Raw genomic sequence first — 20,072 nt, forward strand, 5'->3', positions numbered from 1 at the left:
CACCGGCCTATAGTTGCCTGGGTCCACCTTCTTCTCCTTTTTGAAGATAGGAACAACATTTGCTCTTCTCCAGTCTTCTGGTCACTACTGAGCATGTGCATAAAGTGCAGCACAGATTCATCTCATCTACGACCCCACAGCACTGGTCACTACTGAGTATGTACATAAAGTGCAGCACAGATTCATCTCAGCTACGACTCCACAGCACTGGTCACTACTGAGCATGTACATAAAGTGCAGCATAGATTCATCTCATCTACGACTCCACAGCACTGGTCACTACTGAGCATGTACTGTTGTGAGCTCATCTGTTCATTCATCTTTTGTGTCCGAGGATCTCCCTCTTCTGGTGAAGGAAGGTAGTGAGGCTGATTACCAAACACCTCATCAGGTGGATGGTGACTGGGTAATGGGAACTTCTGACTGGATATAAGGCAGCTGACGCCCTTCTGAGTCGCTGGTGAATTCTCTGCTGGATTCTTGGAGACCAGTCTGATTCCTTCTTCCCAAAGATAAGTTTTTGCTCTGCTATTGAACTTATTAGTTTTGGTTTTGTTTACCTTGTTTTTTGGAGTTCAGCCATCCCCGGCCGGGGGTGTGCTGGATTCTTTTTCCTTGATCAGTGTTCTCTTTTGCTCTGCTTCCAGAATATTCTGAGTGCTGATATAGGGTTTGAAGTCTAGTGACTTCAGGGTCCTTTTTGCTTATCAGTTGTGTTGGTAATATTTTTAGCAGGGTTTTCTCGGATAGCAGACAGCAGCTTTTCTATCATGTCCTTTTTAGTTAGCTTGGGCCCCATCGTTTGCTCAACCTATCTTTCTATCTATGTTAGTGTTTTCATCTTGCTTCACCGTCATTATATGTTGGGGGCTGCCTATTGCTTTGGGGTCTGCTCTGGGGCAGTCAGTTTTTCCCTTTTCTCTCTTTAGGCTTATGTAGATCTCCGGCTGTGACGAGGTGTCTAGGATCACCGTAGGAACACTCCACGGCTACTGTTAGTTGGGTGATAGGATTAGGGGTCTGCAATCCGCTATTTTCCAACCTCTCTGTTTTTCTGGGCTGAGCTTGTGTTTTGTTTTTTCCTCCTCGGTGACTCAATCATAACAATGTACATAAAGTGCAGCCCAGATTCATCTCATCTACGACTCCACAGCACTGGTCACTACTGAGCATGTACATGAAGTGCAGCACAGATGCATCTCATCTATGACTCCACAGCACTGGTCACTACTTGAGCATGTGCATAAAGTGCAGACCAGATTCATCTCAACTACGACTCCACAGCCCTGGTCACTACTGAGCATGTACATAAACTGCAGCACAGATTCATCTCATCTACGACTCCACAGCACTGGTCACTACTGAGCATGTACATAAAGTGCAGCACAGATTCATCTCAACTACGACTCCACAGCCCTGCCTCACTACTGAGCATGTACATAAAGTGCAGCACAGATTCATCTCAACTACGACTCCACAGCCCTGCCTCACTACTGAGCATGTACATAAAGTGCAGCACAGATTCATCTCAACTATGACTCCACAGCAGTGGTCACTACTGAGCATGAACATAAAGTGCGGCACTGATTCATCTCAACTACGACTCCATAGCCCTGCCTCACTACTGAGCATGTACATAAAGTGCAGTAAGGATTCATCTCAGCTACGACTCCACAGCCCTGACTCACTACTGAGCATGAACATAAAGGGCAGCACAGTCATCTCAACTACGACCCTAAAGCACTGGTCACTACTGAGCATGTACATAAAGTGAAGCACAGATTGATCTCAACTAAAAGCCAAGATCCTTCGATCAGGAACAGAACAGACGTTTAGAGGTCATTTCATAACTTTCCCAAATTCTTATGGAAACTTTTACAGCACAATCTGCTTTCTACTACTGTACCCAATTTATTATAAAATTTTAGGAATCTCAGTCGGTCTATTTTATACTGGCTCCATGAAAATGGACATTGACTCCATAGCTCTGCTTGTTTACACCTTACATTTTATGCAAAAAAAGTAGTGTTTCTAAAAGATTAAATTACTAAAATTTAATTTACAAGGTGTGTTTTTTGACCTGAGGGGAGTTTTGTTTCTTTTAAATCATTGCAGTCTGTCTTTCTTTCAGCATTTTTACAGCAGTTTTTACACAATGAGTTCAAAGAGAAGAATAAAAGGCACCAAAAATACAAATTTCCATTGCTGTTTTCTGGCATTCGAATACTAAAAAAAAAATTCCTCTATATGTAAAACAAGGCGTCTCCCAAAAGCAATATGAAACTGAAAAGAGAAATGGAAATTAAACCCAAATAAATAGTAAAAATATAATTCTTTATAAACTACAAAGATACAATTAATTAATATAGACAATACATAAATTGTTGTGAATAAAAAGTTGTAGAAACAAGAAAATGGGAGTAAATATAAAGTAGCCAATGTGGGCCAGCACAGAAACATTAATTTAGTATAAATAGGATATTAGTAAGATGTTGGGTAAATTGCAAAATAGACCCTAATATGTATATAATAAGGCAGTGTAATATACAAAATATATAATATATTAACCCCTTTCTGTCATGTGACGTACTATCCCGTGCATGTGCCCTGGGACAATTCCCAGGGACGGGATAGTACGTCACAGCGATCAGCGGCGCCCACGTGGTGAGCGCCACTGATCGCGGCCGGGTGCTAGCTGATTATCACAGCTGACACCCGGCACTATGTGTCAGGGGCGGTCACGGACCGCCCCCGACACGTTAACCCCTTGCACACCGCGATCAAACACGATCGCGGTGTACCGGGGGTTAAAGGGAAGCATCGTCAGGGAGGGGGCTCCCTCCGTGCTTCCCTGAGCCCCCCACAGCAGCGCAGTGTGCAGTACTGCTGCGGGGGGCTCCATCTCTGCAGGTCCCCGATTCCAAGATGGCAGCGGGGACCTTCGGGGGCCTGCAGGGAGCTGGCTTCCCCAGTGCCTGCAAAGCGCAGGCATGAGGAAAGCCTGTGCAGTGCCTGTGACAGATCGCTGATCTGTCACAGTGATCTGTGGTGTGACAGATCAGCGATCTGTCACACCACAGGTATGCCCCCCTGGGACAATGTAATAAAGTTAAAAATCGCTAAATAAATTTTTTTTAAAAAATATTCCCTAATAAATTCATTTTTTGGAAATAAAAAAACAATAAAACACATATTTGGCATCGCCGCGTCTGTAACGACCCGCCCTATAAAACTGTCCCACTAGTTAACCCCTTTAGCGAACCCCTTAAAAAATAAAAATAAAAAACTAAGCAAAAAATAATGATTTATTATCATACCGCCATACAAAAAGTGCAATAACGCGCCATCAAAAAGACGCATATAAATATCCATGATACCGCTGAAAACGTCCTCTTGTCCCGCAAAAAATGAGCCACAATACAGCATCATCAGCAAAAAAATAAAAAAAGTTATAGCTCGCAGAATAAAGCGATGCAAAAATTATTTTTTATATAAAATTGTTTTCATTGCATAAAAGCGCCAAAATATAGAAAAAACGACCTAAATGAGGCATCGCTGTAACCGTACTGACCCGAAGAATAAAACCGCTTTATCAATTTTACCGCACGCGGAACGGTGTAAACGCACCCCCCAAAAGAAATTCATGAAACGCTGGTTTTTGTTCATTCTGCGTCTCAAAAATCGGAATAAAAAGCGATCAAAAGATGTCACGTGCCCGAAAATGATACCAATAAAAACGTCAACTCTTCCCGCAAAAAATAAGACCTCACATGACTCGGTGGGTCAAAATATGGAAAAATTATAGCTCTCAATATGTGGTGATGAAAAAATTATTTTTACAATAAAAAGTGTCTTTTAGTGTGTGACAGCTGCCAAAAATAAAAACCCGCTATAAAAAGTAAATCAAACCCCCCGTTATCACCCCCTTAGTTAGGGAAAAATAATAAAATTAAAAGAAAATGCATTTATTTCCATTTTCCCATTAAGGTTAGGGCTAGGGCTGAGATTAGGGTTAGGGGTGTGTTGGGGTTAGGGTTGGAGTTGTAATTGGGGGGCTTCCACTGTTTGGGCACATCAGGTGCTCTCCAAATGCAACATGGCGCCTGATCTCAATTCCAGCCAATTCTGCGTTGAAAAAGTTAAATGGTGCTCCCCTTCCCTTCCAAGCTCTGCCATGCGCCCAAACAGTGTTTTACCCCCACATATGGGGTATCCGCCTACTCAGGACAAATTGCAAAACAACTTTTGGGGTCCAATTTCTCCTGTTACCCTTAGGAAAATAAAAAATTGGGGGCAAAAATATAATTTTTGTGGAAAAAAATGATTTTTTATTTTCACGCCGGGCGTTATAAATTTCTGTGAAGCACTTGGGGGTTCAAAGTGCTCACCACACATCTAGATAAGTTCCTTAGGAGGTCTAGTTTCCAAAATGGGGTCACTTGTGGGGAGTTTCAATAGTTTAGGTACATCAGGGGCTCTCCAAAACGCACATGACACCCGCAGACCATTCCATCAAAGTCTGCATTCCAAAACGTCACTACTTCCCTTTCGAGCCCCCGACGTGTGCCCATACAGTAGTTTTCTCCCACATATGGGGTATCAGCGTACTCAGGACAAATTGGACAACAACTTTTGGGGTCCAATTTCTCCTGTTACCCTTGGGAAAATAAAAAAATGGGGACTAAAAGATGATGCTTGTTGAAAAAATACGATTTTTTTTATTTTCACCCCTGGCCGTTATAAACTTCTGTGAAGCACTGGGAGGTTCAAAGTGCTCACCACACATCTAGATAAGTTCCTTGGGGGGTCTACTTTCCAAAATGGTGTCATTTGTGGGGGGTTTCCACTGTTTTGGTACATAAGGGGTTTTCCAATCGCAACATGGTGTCCGATCTCAATTCCAGCCATAAAAGTCAAATGGTGCTGCTTCCCTTCTGAGCTCTGCCATGCGCCCCAATAGTGGTTTACACCCACATATGGGGGATCAGCGTACTCAGGACAAATTGCACAAAAACTTTTAGGGTCCTGTTACCCTTGGAAAAATAAAAATTGGGGGTGAAAACCTTACCTGATAATCCTGTGGAATAAAATTATCAATAATGATCATCTGAAGTCGAAGCTCACGACTCAACTGCCTGATATTCTCCAATAACCCCTCAATTTCCCTTTGGTGTTCTTGTTGCAGGTCAGCCATCTATGAAAAAAATGAAACCGAGAAAAACCTCACTGTTACCAAAAGCTCCGTCACAGTTCTTAGAGCTATTAATTCTAAACTTTTAAACATAGTCAATTATGCTTCTAAACTACATATTGTTTCAGCTACAGAAAGGACTAGGCAGAGTATAATCACTAAGGTGCCAAGAAAATGCATGGTAAAAACTAAGTAGCAAGTTTTTGAATGTTTTACCTCCTAATTTTGTTCCTTTTTGGTCATAGATATTTTATCATTTCATTTTTTGAGATTAGTTATCATTTACTGGTTGTTCAATGGCACATCATATTGCAGTTTTAAATGTTTGTTTAGTATTTATCGTCATGCATATCTCGCGTTATGTTATGCCGTTTACTGATCAGATCAATCAATATCTATCTATCTCTATATATCTCTCTCTCTCCATGTGTATATGAGGCATCGGGATTACTCGCTAATCCCGCCCCCTGCACAGTACCTCCGCCCCCCACCACATCACCACACAATCCCGCCCCCCACCCCATTACCACACAATCCCGCCCTCCCACCACATCACCGCACATAATACCGCCCCCCACATTACCACACGAGGCTGCGTCCTCACACATTACCACACGAGGCTCCGTCCCCACACATTACCACACGAGGCTCCGTCCCCACACATTACCACACGAGGCTCCGTCCCCACACATTACCACACGAGGCTCCGTCCCCACACATTACCGCACGAGGCTCCGTCCCCACACATTACCGCACGAGGCTCCGTCCCCACACATTACCGCACGAGGCTCCGTCCCCACACATTACCGCACGAGGCTCCGTCCCCACACATTACCGCACGAGGCTCCGTCCCCACACATTACCGCACGAGGCTCCGTCCCCACACATTACCACACGAGGCTCCGTCCCCACACATTACCGCACGAGGCTGCGTCCTCACACATTACCGCACGAGGCTCCGTCCCCACACATTACCACACGAGGCTCCGTCCCCACACATTACCGCACGAGGCTCCGTCCCCACACATTACCGCACGAGGCTCCGTCCCCACACATTACCGCACGAGGCTCCGTCCCCACACATTACCGCACGAGGCTCCGTCCCCACACATTACCGCACGAGGCTCCGTCCCCACACATTACCGCACGAGGCTCCGTCCCCACACATTACCGCACGAGGCTCCGTCCCCACATTACCGCACGAGGCTCCGTCCCCACACATTACCGCACGAGGCTCCGTCCCCACACATTACCGCACGAGGCTCCGTCCCCACACATTACCGCACGAGGCTCCTTCCCCACACATTACCGCACGAGGCTCCTTCCCCACACATTACCGCACGAGGCTCGGTCCCCACACATTACCGCACGAGGCTCGGTCCCCACACATTACCACACGAGGCTCCGTCCCCACACATTACCGCACGAGGCTGCGTCCCCACACATCACCACACATAATCCCGCCACCCACCCCATTACCACACACAATCCCGCCCCCCCACCACATCACCGCACATAATACCGCCCCCCCACATTACCAGACAAGGCTCCGTCCCCACACATTACCACACGAGGCTCCGTCCCCACACATTACCACACGAGGCTCCGTCCCCACACATTACCACACGAGGCTCCGTCCCCACACATTACCGCACGAGGCTGCGTCCCCACACATCACCACACATAATCCCGCCACCCACCCCATTACCACACACAATCCCGCCCCCCCACCACATCACCGCACATAATACCGCCCCCCCACATTACCAGACAAGGCTCCGTCCCCACACATTACCACACGAGGCTCCGTCCCCACACATTACCACACGAGGCTCCGTCCCCACACATTACTACACGAGGCTCCGTCCCCACACATTACCACACGAGGCTCCGTCCCCACACATTACCACACGAGGCTCCGTCCCCACACATTACCACACGAGGCTCCGTCCCCACACATTACCACACGAGGCTCCGTCCCCACGCATTACCACACGAGGCTCCGTCCCCACGCATTACCACACGAGGCTCCGTCCCCACGCATTACCACACGAGGCTCCGTCCCCACGCATTACCACACGAGGCTCCGTCCCCACGCATTACCACACGAGGCTCCGTCCCCACGCATTACCACACGAGGCTCCGTCCCCACGCATTACCACACGAGGCTCCGTCCCCACGCATTACCACACGAGGCTCCGTCCCCACGCATTACCACACGAGGCTCCGTCCCCACCCATTACCACACGAGGCTCCGTCCCCACGCATTACCACACGAGGCTCCGTCCCCACGCATTACCACACGAGGCTCCGTCCCCACGCATTACCACACGAGGCTCCGTCCCCACGCATTACCACACGAGGCTCCGTCCCCACGCATTACCACACGAGGCTCCGTCCCCACGCATTACCACACGAGGCTCCGTCCCCACACATTACCACACGAGGCTCCGTCCCCACACATTACCGCACGAGGCTGCGTCCCCACACATCACCACACATAATCCCGCCCCCATCCCATTACCACACACAATCCCACCCCCCACCACATCACCGCACATAATACCGACCCCCCACATTACCACACAAGGCTCCGTCCCCACACATTACCACACGAGGCTCCGTCCCCACACATTACCACACGAGGCTCCGTCCCCACACATTACCACACGAGGCTCCGTCCCCACACATTACCACACGAGGCTCCGTCCCCACACATTACCGCACGAGGCTCCGCCCCCACACAATACCGCACGAGGCTGCGTCCCCACACATTACCACACGAGGCTCCGTCCCCACACATTACCACACGAGGCTCCGTCCCCACACATTACCACAGGCTCCGTCCCCCCACATTACCACACGAGGCTCCGTCCACACACATTACCAGTTTAATCACCAGCAGCGTTAGTTAGATAGCAATGAGCGTGCCGAGCGTTAGCTGGCTGGAAACAGCTAGTTGATTTTATATTTTGATAGATCGGCCGTTTCTGAACACGGTGATACCAAATGTGTGTATATATGGTGAATCCTTATGCCAAAAAGAACAAATTTGAGGGGTAAGACTTACCAATTTGCAAAGTTCATTTTTCCTTGGCACCCTAATAATCACTCTACGAAAACGGTCCCTCACCCCTCACTAACTAGCCGATGCCTTACTGATGAGACCAGCCCCGCACTTTGAGAAGCACTCCTATACGTAATATGCTGTAATGTGTGCTGAATGGAAGAAGAAAGGTGGAATATCAGATACTACTTAGCAGAGATCACGAAGGTATTACAGCAGGCTAGCCTCTATTTACCAAGCAGCATTCCTCGGATTAGGTTCATCATTGAGAACTGCTACAAAACTTTTATTGCCACTGATTTATTTACACACAGATCCTGCATCTTTAATCCTTTTTATAAAAAAAAAGGACTTAAAATGGAATTTGCAGCCAAGACATCAAATAAAAAAAAAATATGTAAAAGAGCAACTGGTTTCATAATTATATTTGAGGAGTTTCCAGAGATACGTCAAGACAGATGTCCTTTGGCAACGCAGGCGGATCATAAACAATATGTCTGGATCATAAACAATATGTCTAATCATCTTGTCTTTTGTGAATACCTTCTGACAATACATGAAAGATACTTTCATGACATCAACTTTATGCAAAAAAAAAAAAAGTGGTTTCCTACGGTCTGCGAGTACACAAAGATCCCATTTCCTATTGGCATTTTGTAAAACTAGTTCATGTTAGGCCTCTTTCACACATCAGGTTTTCGCCGTCAGGCGCGATCCAGCGCTTTTGACAGAAACCGGATCCGGCGAAATGCAATGCCGGATCCGGTTTCCCCCCCATTGACTTGCATTTGCGCCGGATCGCGCCGGATGGCCATGCGTTTCATCCGGTTTTCGCCGGATCCGGCAATGTGTCGCGATCCGGCGTCTGGAAAAAACGGCTACTGTAACGTTTTTTGTCTCTGGCGAAAAAGCCGGACACGCCGAATCCGGCGCGTCCGGCTTTTTCACACAATGAAAGCCTATGAGCGCCGCAATGCGCCGGATCCGGCGAAAGCCGGATCCGGTTTTTTGGTCTGAGCATGCTCAGTAGCTCTGCCCACAAGACATATATAAAAGCAAGACAGTGGGACCCACAGCCACACCCAACATGCCACCCAAGAAAGCAACCAAGCGCAGCAGGAGAAGGCAGGAGACCACTGCAGCACCATCAGCACCACCACCACCCCAAATGGAGCAGCAAATGGAACATGCTGAGGAGGGGAGGCCAGCAGCAGATGAGAGACGGTAATTATCAAATCCCCCATTCCTCCAAACTAGGGCTATTGAATATCAAGATATTCATTGGCCCTTTGTTTCTCTTTATTCAACAGCCGCCCAATAGATGCAATGGCAGCAGCTGGAACACCACCCACAGGCATGGAGTGTGGCCACCAGGAAGACAGCACATCATCTTCTGGGAGCCCTCCCTCGCATCGTCAGCGTTTGACGGTAAGTTTTTAATTCCAAACTCCATCATCTCTGTAATATATGTCTATTCATTGCCTTTTATTTCAAAACAGGATTCACAAGATGAAGAGGAGCTCCCAGAAGAAGAAGGAAGGGGTGGACAGACACCTGGAGTGGGCTCACAATTGGTAAGTTTTTTGCATCAAACGCAGAAACACAACATCACACTACACACAACACATAGAAAACAATGTTCTGCAGACCACACACAGCAAACAAATGCCTACATCCAAAGACATAACATTTTTTGTTTTCTTCTCTAGTCTTCCCAATCTGGTGCTCGGCCAAGAGGTCCTCGCAGTGCCTCCCAGGGTCGTCGGCGACAGCAACGCGGTGGTCACCAGCGTGTAAGTATAAATATTTTTGCTTTGTTTTTTTGCACTTTTTATTTCATTTCTTTTGTGGAGGCTAATTATGTTATTTTTGTCTTTTTCTTTAACAGCCTTCACAGCGTGCTCCCGACTCTGACGGTGAGGATGGAGGACTCGATGTGGACCACCTCATCGATCTCGTCAGAGAAAGGGAGCCGCTCTGGAATATGGCTGACCGCCGCCACGCTGATCTTATCGTTACCCGACGACTCTGGGAGGAAATCTGTTCGCTCCTTGTGGGCCGCTGGGAGGACCTCGATGTTCGGGCCCGGATTAAAGAGCGTAAGTATATACAGTACCGGTTGCTTGATGTAAACCAGTGTTTCCCGAACTCCAGTCCTCGTGGTCCCCACGGATCATGTGTTCAGGATTTCTATTTACTATGGAAATCCTGAAAACATGACCCCTGGGGACCATGAGGACTGGAGTTTGTGAAACACTGATGTTGTATACTAACCACTCCTTTCTCGTTTCAGGGAACAGAATTGTGAATCGGTGGCGGTCTGTGAGGGATCGTGTCAAGAAGGAGTTCAATAAAGAGATGCGGGCCCCGAGTGGATCTGGAGGACGCAGGAGCAAAAGTACGCAGAAGCCCTGTCGTTCCTCCGGGAAACAATGGTCACTAGAAGGTAAATATTACACACCACATGTGAAAAAAAATGTTAGATGTAACTTTTTTTTTTCAGCCAGGGCCATACCATGTCAGTATTTTAATTGTTTTTTTTTCTCTTTATTCCACAGCACGGTGAGCAGCACTCGGGAGCCTGCACGATTGGACCCTTCTGAGGCGATCCCTGAGGAGACCGGCACCGAGGGACACTTCGACCGCCCCGGTACATCTGCACCTTCCCAGCCTTCCCACACATTCGACCCATCTGTCCCATCCACCAGCACAGGAGCATCGTGGCCGCCTACATTACATGAAGCTGCTGGTGAGGAGATCGCTTTCCCTTTACCCCACCCTTCTGCCCCTGCCACCTCTAGTACACCTGCGGGTACTGGGCGGCAGCGGCAGAGGGATCAGGAAAAGACTTATGCGCCAGAGTTCTTGCATCTGAATGCATCTTTCCAGAACTGTCTAAAAGTCTTGTCAGAGCAAATCTCTGCAGGCTATCAGCAGATCAACTCCAGCATTCTGGAGGTGAAGACACTTCTGCAAACCATGCATTCAGAAGCAAGATCTTCGCCAAACCACACCTTTTTCAGGTCTGTTGTGGAGCGCATGGAAACGCTCTCTCCTGCCCAGCAGATGCATGTAATGCATTCATGCCACGCTGCTCTCCAGCAAGTTACCTCCCAACCTCCTCCTCCCACCACAGTAGTTCCTCCACCTGCACCCCCTCCAGCCACTTTCCATCCTCCCCCTCCTATTACATCTACACCCCCTCCAGCCACTTTCCATCCTCCCCCTCCTATTACATCTACACCCCCTCCAGCCACTTTCCATCCTCCCCCTCCTATTACATACCATCCACCTCCAGCCACTTTCCATCCTCCCCCTCCTATTACATACCATCCACCTCCCCAGCACCATCCACCTCCCCAGCACCAGCAACCTCCCCAGCACCAGCAACCTCCCCAGCACCAGCAACCTCCCCAGCACCAGCAACCTCCCCAGTACCAGCAACCTCCCCAGTACCAGCAACCTCCCCAGTACCAGCAACCTCCCCAGTACCTGCAAACTCCCCAGTACCAGCAACCTCCCCAGTACCAGACATCTCCCCACTTCCAGCAACCTGCCCCGTACCAGACATCTCCCCACTTCCAGCAACCTGCCCCGTACCAGACATCTCCCCATTTCCAGCAACATGCCCCGTACCAAACTCCTTCCCCATACAACTTGCCATCAACATCATCTGCTCCTACAGTCCCTGCCCAACCCTCCACTCCACCACCCATCACCTCTTCTGCTTCCCACATGTCCACCCATTCTGTAGTTTTTTCCACACCTTCACCTCTAACTGTTCCTTTCCCACCACGATCCCAGTCCTCTCTCCACACTCCCAGTGTCGAAGTGTCCCGCAGCCCCTCCAGCAGTATTTCCACCACACACTACACAGATTTATAATGTGTGTATTTAAATAAAAATGACCAGTTTTATGGTTTCAAAGCTTTATTAAACAAGTTTATTAAAATTTTAAAAAAGTTTACTAAAAAAAACATTTTTCAATAAAAGTTAAATTATTTTACACTGGTTGTCTGTCATTTCTTTCTGCGGCGAAAAAGGTTAAATACAGGGTATTTAAAAGGTGAAATGGTATTCAAAACTAGGTATATAACTGTGGGTAAATTTTAGCTTTTTGCCACAGTTGTGTTCCTGGTTGTGTTTGAAGCAAAGTATTTCACCTAAAAAGTTGTGTTTATTGTTGGTGATTTCCTAACAATGTACACAACTTGTTAAAAGGTGAAATACTTTGCATAAAACACAACCAGGTACACACCTGTGGCCTAAAGCTAAAAATAGAGACCATGACAAGATAGCCAACTTTGGTTGGCAAAGGTATATACTGTTGGTACAGAAGGTACACAAGTTTGGTTAGGGCACAAATCTTTCACACTCTGTCATCCTGCCAGTGTAGTCTGCCTTGAGGTGACAAAGTATAGTGCAAAATTGTCCCTCATTACTGAAACCGTCACAGAACTTCTAGTGGTAATGTCATGGTAATCTTGCAAGGTGGTTTCTTCAGAGGTGTCCTCAATGGAAATGGGTTCCTTGCAGATAACAAAATTGTGGAGTACCACGCACGCTTTGATCACCTCGTCCACAGTTTCTGTCTTGAGGTTGATCGCAGTCAATAGGACCCGCCATTTGGCTGTCAGAATACCAAAGGTACATTCAACCATTCTTCTTGCTCTTGTGAGGCGGTAATTAAAAATGCGTTTTGGTCTTGTCAATCCTCTGCTAGAGTACGGTTTCAAAAGGTGTTCTGACAGCTGGAAGGCTTCATCCCCTACACAGACAAATGGCATAGGTGGACCAGATGTTTGCAGCAGCGGTCTAGGTGGTGGGAACTGGAAGGTGTTTCCATACAGTTTACGCCCCATGGCAGACAGTTTGAAAACTTGAGAGTCATTGGAGCGGCCATAGGCCCCAATATCAACCACAATAAATTTGTATTCCGCGTCAGCGATGGCCATGAGGACAATTGAAAAATATTTCTTGTAATTGAAATATTCCGATCCCGATCCAGCTGGCTTTACAATGCGGATATGTTTCCCGTCCACAGCGCCCAAGCAGTTTGGAAACTGACATATCTGTTGAAACTTGTCAGCAATTTCAATCCACCTCTCTGTTGTGGGCTCTGGTAAAAACTCTTCAGCTAAGGAGTCCCACAGTGCACGGCATGTGTACTTCACAATTCCAGATATGGTGGAAATCCCGAGTCTGTACTGGAAATGCAGTGACGAAAGGGATTCTCCAGTTGCAAGAAATCTGTGGGGAATTAAAAAACAATAAATTAGTTTTAAATCACAGCATTACATACCAAAACTGACCTATAACACTTGGAGATACAAACTACCACCAACAAGATTGCAGTGAAGGTGTGCTCTGATGCGAGCATATCCAATAAATGTGGCTTACCTTAAAGTCACCATCAGACGCTCTGCGGGTGAAACAGAGAAGCGGCAATAGGTGTCCGCTTTTCTTATGAGGTGTGCAATGCGCTCCACCAAGTAATCAAAATTCTCCATTTTCATCCTAACATATCCAAAAAATGTATCCGGGTTTCGTCGAAGGTCCATGCAGAGTGTAGAATAGACCCCACGCGTCATTCTCTTGGCTGTGATGGGGTGGATCCACAAACGTCGTCTACGATGCCTGATGCGCTGCTGTCTCGCTCTCTCCTTCTCCAGAACAATCACCCTCAAACGATTCGCCTCCGCTATAAAATCCGCCAAATTCTTCAAAATATTTCCAATGACAACATCCATCTTCGCCAGTAAACTTGCTCTTCTCTCCAACCTGCACTTTCTCCTCTACAACCTGTCAAAGAAGGGCTGTAGGAACATGCTATATATAGTTTTCCAGTAGCCAATCCCGTTCGGAAGGCCACAAGGGTCAATTTTAAAAACCGGATCCGGCGTAATACGTCGAAAAACGGATAGAAAAACGGATGAACCGGATGAGACGGATCCGGTTTTGTCTGTCAAGAAAAAGATGGATCCGGCAGAAAACCGGATCCGTCACATCAGGTTTTACGAAACATTTGCCGGATCCGGCGTTCCGGCACGACGCCGGATCGCGCCTGATGCCGAAAACCTGATGTGTGAAAGTAGCCTTAGATCCTAATCAAACTTTCAAAGAAATCAAGTTCTCACTTCCTCGTGGATCAGAACAAGAATTTCATTTATAACTTACTCCATCCATTATTGTTCAAAGCATAAAAAAGGTCTCTATACAAAAACTCTTTTTCACAGTACTCTTCAGCTGGCCCAGTGGTCTGCTAATTTTCCTTGATTAACCCCTTTGAGACGAAGCCTGTTTTCACCTTCCTGACCGGGCCAATTTTTACAATTCTGACCACTGTCACTTTACGTTGTAATAACTCTGGATATGACAGAAAATACCCAAAAGTCACACCAGTCTAAAAACTTCACCCCCCTCAAGGTGCTCAAAACCACATTCACGAAGTTTATTAACCCTTCAGGTGCTTCACAGCAGCTGAAGAAACATGGAACGAAAAAAAATGAACACAACTTTTTAGTCACAAAAAAGATATTTTAGCCACGATTTTTTTATTTTCACAAGAGTAAAAGGAAAAAATGATCCACTAAAGTTGTTGTGCAATTTCTCCGGAGTATGCCGTTACCCCATATGTGGGGGAAAACCATTGTTTGGGGGCATAACAGGGCTCGGAAGGGAAGGAGCACCTTTTGACTTTTTGAATGCAAAATTGGCTGGAATAGAAAACGGACGCCATGTCGCATTTGGAGAGCCCCTGATGTGCCTAAACATTGGAAAACTCCCACAAGTGACCCCATTTTGGAAACTAGACCCTTCAAGGAACTTATCTAGCTGTGTGGTGAGCACTTTGAACTCCCAGGTGCTTCACAGAAGTTTAGAACGTAGACACGTGAAAATAAAAAAAAATTAAATTTAAAAAAAAAAATAAAAAAAATAAAAAGCACATTTTTCCCCCCACAAATGATCTTTTAGTAACAATTATTTTATTTTCACAAGTGAAAAAGGAGAAAATGGTCCCCTAAAGTTGTTGAGCAATTTCTCCTGAGTACACAGATACCCTATATGTGGGGAAAAACCAATGGGCACACGTTGGGGCTCGGAAGATAAGTAGCAACGTTTTGGATTGCAGACTTTGATGGAATGGTCTGTGGGCATCATGTTTCATTTCCAGTCCCCCTGATGTGCCTAAGCAGTGGAAATTCTCCACAAGTGACCAAATTTTGGAAACTACACCCCTGAAGGAATTTATCTAGAGGCATAGTTTTATAGTATTGATTATAATGCTTTTGGCTTTACTGGTGAATGAATTTATAATGTGGTGTTATGTGTAAGATGTGCGGGGTACATCAGATTATAAAAGTGTGTGGTGTCAACAGGGTATAAACTAATTTTATTAATTTGTGGACGAATGGCACTCTTTGAAGCAATCCTTAATGCAAAGGCCAGGTTTCTCAGGGCAGGTTTCACAATGATAAGTTGTATCCTTTCGGATTCCCCTCTTGGAGCATACTCTGCACCATTTTTGTGATCGTCCTGTCCTCGCTGTTTGGGGAACCTGTCCTGGGAAATGTTGACCTGGGACAATATGGGCACTATCAGATTCGGAAGTACTGGGACCCTCACCTTCCTGAGTAACAAACATTAGAGCCTTGATGACTTCCTCCTGAAACTAAAGGAAGGTCCCTGTATTGCCTGCAGATCGGAACAGCACAAAAGCATTGTACTGTGCCATCTGTACAATCTGCATGGCCATTTTTTTGTACCATACTTTGGCTTTTCGCATTGCACTGTATGGTTGGAGGACCTGACCTGAAAAATCTACACCCCCAGATGTACTGATTGTAATCGAAGACACAATCTGGCTTTGGGACTTGTGTTGTGGTCACACGAACAGTGACAAGGGAGCTGTTGTCACGGTGTATGGTGGTCCAGATAAGGACATTCCTTTAGTCCTTATACTTGACCACCAGCATGTTGTCGCTGCATTGGGCTCTGGTTTCCCCTTTTCTTAGGGAGGCCTCGCTGATTTTTTCGCACGGTGCCACATGCAACTGTACCTCTGGCAGAGAGGGTCGCTGGTGTAAAAGTTATTAATGTAGAGGTGATAACCTTGATACAGAAGTAGGTGCAGCAATTGCCACACAATTTTACCACTCACCCCCAGGACAGGGGGCAATCAAGGGGGCTAATCTGGGTGCCCTTACCCTCGTAAACCCTAAGGCCGGGGTCACACTAACCAACGCAAAATACGGTCAGTATTTTACATGCGTAATACGGATGAATGGCCCCTAAACAGTGATCCGTATGTCATCCGTAATCAAGGTGTGGTCGCGTATTTTGCGCATGTAAGCATCCGTATGGCGAGATTTTCTCATCACCTTGCAAAATGGACATATAATGGAGCCCTATGACAGGGTTTATAACAGAAACCAAAGAATAGATATAGACACATAGAATGCATAAATATATATTTATTCTATGTGTATATATCTATTCTTTCGTTTCTTTATTAAAACTGTCAGTGTGAGTTTACTGTATAGCGCACTGAATTGCCGGCTTTTCTAAAAGACACCGGGTGCGTATTTCTCGCAGTTCACACGTGTGGTCCGTGTGTAATCCGTATTTTTTGCGCACCCATAGACTTGCATTGGCGTACTACGGCCGCAGTACGCTGACAATCGCAGCATGCTGCGATTGCCATGGACCGTAGAATACGGATCAGAAATATACGGCTGGTGCGAGGGACCCCATAGAGAATCATTGGTCCGTGTCTAATGCATGCTTTTAGCGCCTCTCACTCGCCCGTATTCCTCGCCAGTGTGACCCCGGCCTAAATCTGTTGGTGTACCGTGAGGTACTCTCGCACAGTTTGTACAGTTTTATTCTGTACCTGAACCTCTTAATGGGCAGGTATTGGCAGAATTTTAGCCTTTCTTTGAAATGAGCCAGAGATTCATCTATAGTGATGTTCCTCTGGGTGTTGTACGCCTCAGCAAACTTTCTGCTGAAGCGTTCAACCACTGGCCGAATTTTATATAGACAATCAAAGTTTGGATCGTCTCGGAAAGGACATTGTGCATGATCATTATAATGCAAACATTTATGGATCAATTCAAATCGTGTCTTTGTCATGGCCATACGGAATAACGGTGTACTGTAGAGAATATCAGTACTCCAGTATTGCCGAAGCTCTGGTTTTCGGATTATGCCCATATGCAGCACAATTCCCTAAAACGTACCGTATCTTTCGCTTTAGAACACGCACCTGATTATAAGACGCACCCCCAAATTTGGTGAGGAAAAAGAGAAAACATTTTTTTTTTATGTTAAATGGAGGTGTGTCTTATAATGCCAGTGTCCGTCTCATACAGGCATTTCATTGTAGCTTCAGGACCTTCCATCACATGACCGCAGCATGAGTGCTGCACACTGCTAGTCACGTGACCGCTGGGAGCATGGAGCCATCATCAGAAGGTGAGTATAGTGATGGGGCGGTGGGGGGAGAGTGCAGGCACATGCAATATGCGCTGCTCCCCTGTCCACCAACTCGGCGCGGCTTCAGCACCAAGGTGATGGACAGCGGGTGCAGTGAATATTACATGAGCCTAATGAGCGGGAGCACTGACCACCTGCTGTCTCTGCAGCCAGCCCACCCCAGCCCCCTTACATCACTCAAGAGCAGCCCCCCCTCCTCTACAGCACACATTCGGATTATAAGACGCACCCCCCCACTTTCCCCCAAAATTGGGGGAACAAAAGTGCGTCTTATAATCCAAAAAATACTTTCTGCTGCATTTACAGAGGTCCATCTGGCGTATGATGATGTGGGATTTTGGGTGAAAAATTGATTGGCATACAAGTTTGTCTGGGCCACCATAACATTTGTTATTTCCTCACTGAAAAAGAATTTGAAGAAGTCAATTTCAGTGAAGCCAGTGGTGTCAAACTGGATTTCTGAGCTGCCGATGAAATCCGGAATGACGAGCTAAAAATTTTCAGGGGGTGGAGTCCGATTGCTGCAGGAGTTGCCTGGGTCCTAGGGCGCCTTGCTGGGGGTCCTTCGGAGGAGGAATAGAGGAATGTGGGATCTTCCTCACTGCCTGTATCCGTGTCAGATGCAAGAAAGGTGTAAGCCTCCTCTGGTGACTTGAGTCTTCTTGACAAAATGGGCAATTTTTTTCCCTCCCAAACCCCAGGGATGTGTGTGTTAGGCTAGTTTCACATTTGCGGACGGAGGGCAGCGGACTTCCTCCGTGAAACCCCACCGTGCCTCCTCCGGTTAGCTCCGCCTATTTCTGCATGCGGCCTGCATACCCTATCTTTAACATTGGGCACGCAGGGCGTGCCGCAGTATGCGGATGCCGCTGCATGCGTCGTTTTGACGGTGCGGTGACCCGAGTAGAACGCATCATGTTGGAATTTTATGCGGGCACTGCATCGTCAAAACGATGCATGCGGCGGCAACCGCATACTGCGGCACGGCCTGCGTACCCAATGTTAAAGATAGGGTACGCAGGCTGCATAAAGCAGTATGCAGAAATAGGCAGAGCTAACCGGAGGAGGCACGGCAGGGGGTGGGGCTTCACGGAGGAAGTCTGCAGCCCTCCGTCCGCAAATGTGAAACCAGTGGTGCTTTTACACGTGCAATGTGTGGGGCTTGTGTAATAGGGTACAATTTATTCTAAATAACAGAGGAAAAAAAAGCTAAATGTAGAAAAGAAAGGGAAAAGAAAAATAAGCTGTGTAAAAAAAAAAAAAAAAAAAAAAAGACGTTCACTACACTAACGCCCTACCTATAAATTTACCCAACGCAAATAATTGTTTTTTTACAATAGAAAAAAGGAAGTCACCAACAATGTGACGTACGCTCCCCTAATGCACTTGCTAAAAATTTACTCGACGCAACTAATTTTTTTATTTTTCTTTTTACAAAAGAAAATTGAACGTCACCAACAATGTGACGCACCCTCTCCTAATGCGCTAGAAATTACCTGGCTTTTTTTTTTTTTAATAAAAAAAAAAAAAACCTAAGCTAAGATGCTACCTCCCCACCTATAAAACTACTCTATACGTTTTTTTTTTCCTCCCAAACAAGATTGGACTGACGCCGGCTATACTAACACGCTACATATAAAACTATATCCAACCCGTCTGTCCCACCTGTGGTGTGATTTACCGTGGAACAGAAACAGCACTTGTACACAGAACTAGCATTAAAAAGGAGATTTTTGTGTACTCACCGTAAAATCTCTTTCTCTTAGCCTTTAATTGGGGGACACAGAACCTTGGGTGTTATGCTGCTGTCCACTAGGAGGCGACACTATGCATAATCTGAAAAAGATTAACTTTGGCTCCTCCTCTGCAGTATACACCCCTGGACGGCGTCAGCCTTCTCCAGTTTTGTGCCAAAGCATAAGGAGGAACGTAACCAAATAACATAACCATGCCTGTAAGAAGGCTACTATGTACGAGCTCAAGAACAATATGAGAACTCAACAGGAAACAACGGCCCGTAAGGGCAACAGGGTGGGAGCTGTGTCCCCCAATTAAAGGCTAAGAGAAAGAGATTTTACGGTGAGTACACAAAAATCTCCTTTACTCTGTCGCCTAATTGGGGGACACAGAACCTTGGGACGTCCCAAAGCAGTCCCTGGGTGGGAAGCAGTGGACGAATATTGTGCTGACAGTCCCCTAGACTTGGGGTACTGCCGCCTGCAGAACCAGTCTACCCAGGCTCGCATCCGCTGAGGACTGGGTATGAACACTGTAGTGTTTCGTAAACGTGTGTAGGATAGTCCAAGTGGCCGCCTT

General features: G+C 46.7%; 1 protein-coding gene across 2 annotated transcripts in view; it reads right to left on the reverse strand.

Moving 5' to 3' along the window:
- The window catches only part of KIF3A (kinesin family member 3A), a 100,921-nt gene that overhangs the window by 17,059 nt on the left and 63,790 nt on the right, over positions 1–20,072 (reverse strand). The window contains exon 13 of one of the 2 annotated variants that reach the window (XM_073555248.1): positions 5,069–5,194. The exons of the other annotated variant lie outside the window; for it this stretch is intronic. Within the exon in view, the coding sequence (XP_073411349.1) occupies positions 5,069–5,194 (126 nt within the window). The remainder of the gene's footprint in view (positions 1–5,068; positions 5,195–20,072) is intronic. 2 annotated transcript variants of the gene reach the window in all.

Source organism: Dendrobates tinctorius, unplaced genomic scaffold (genome assembly GCF_039654945.1).
Source record: "Dendrobates tinctorius isolate UK_male_01 unplaced genomic scaffold, ASM3965494v1 ptg000001l, whole genome shotgun sequence".
In the NCBI taxonomy this organism is placed as follows: Eukaryota; Metazoa; Chordata; class Amphibia; order Anura; family Dendrobatidae; genus Dendrobates; species Dendrobates tinctorius.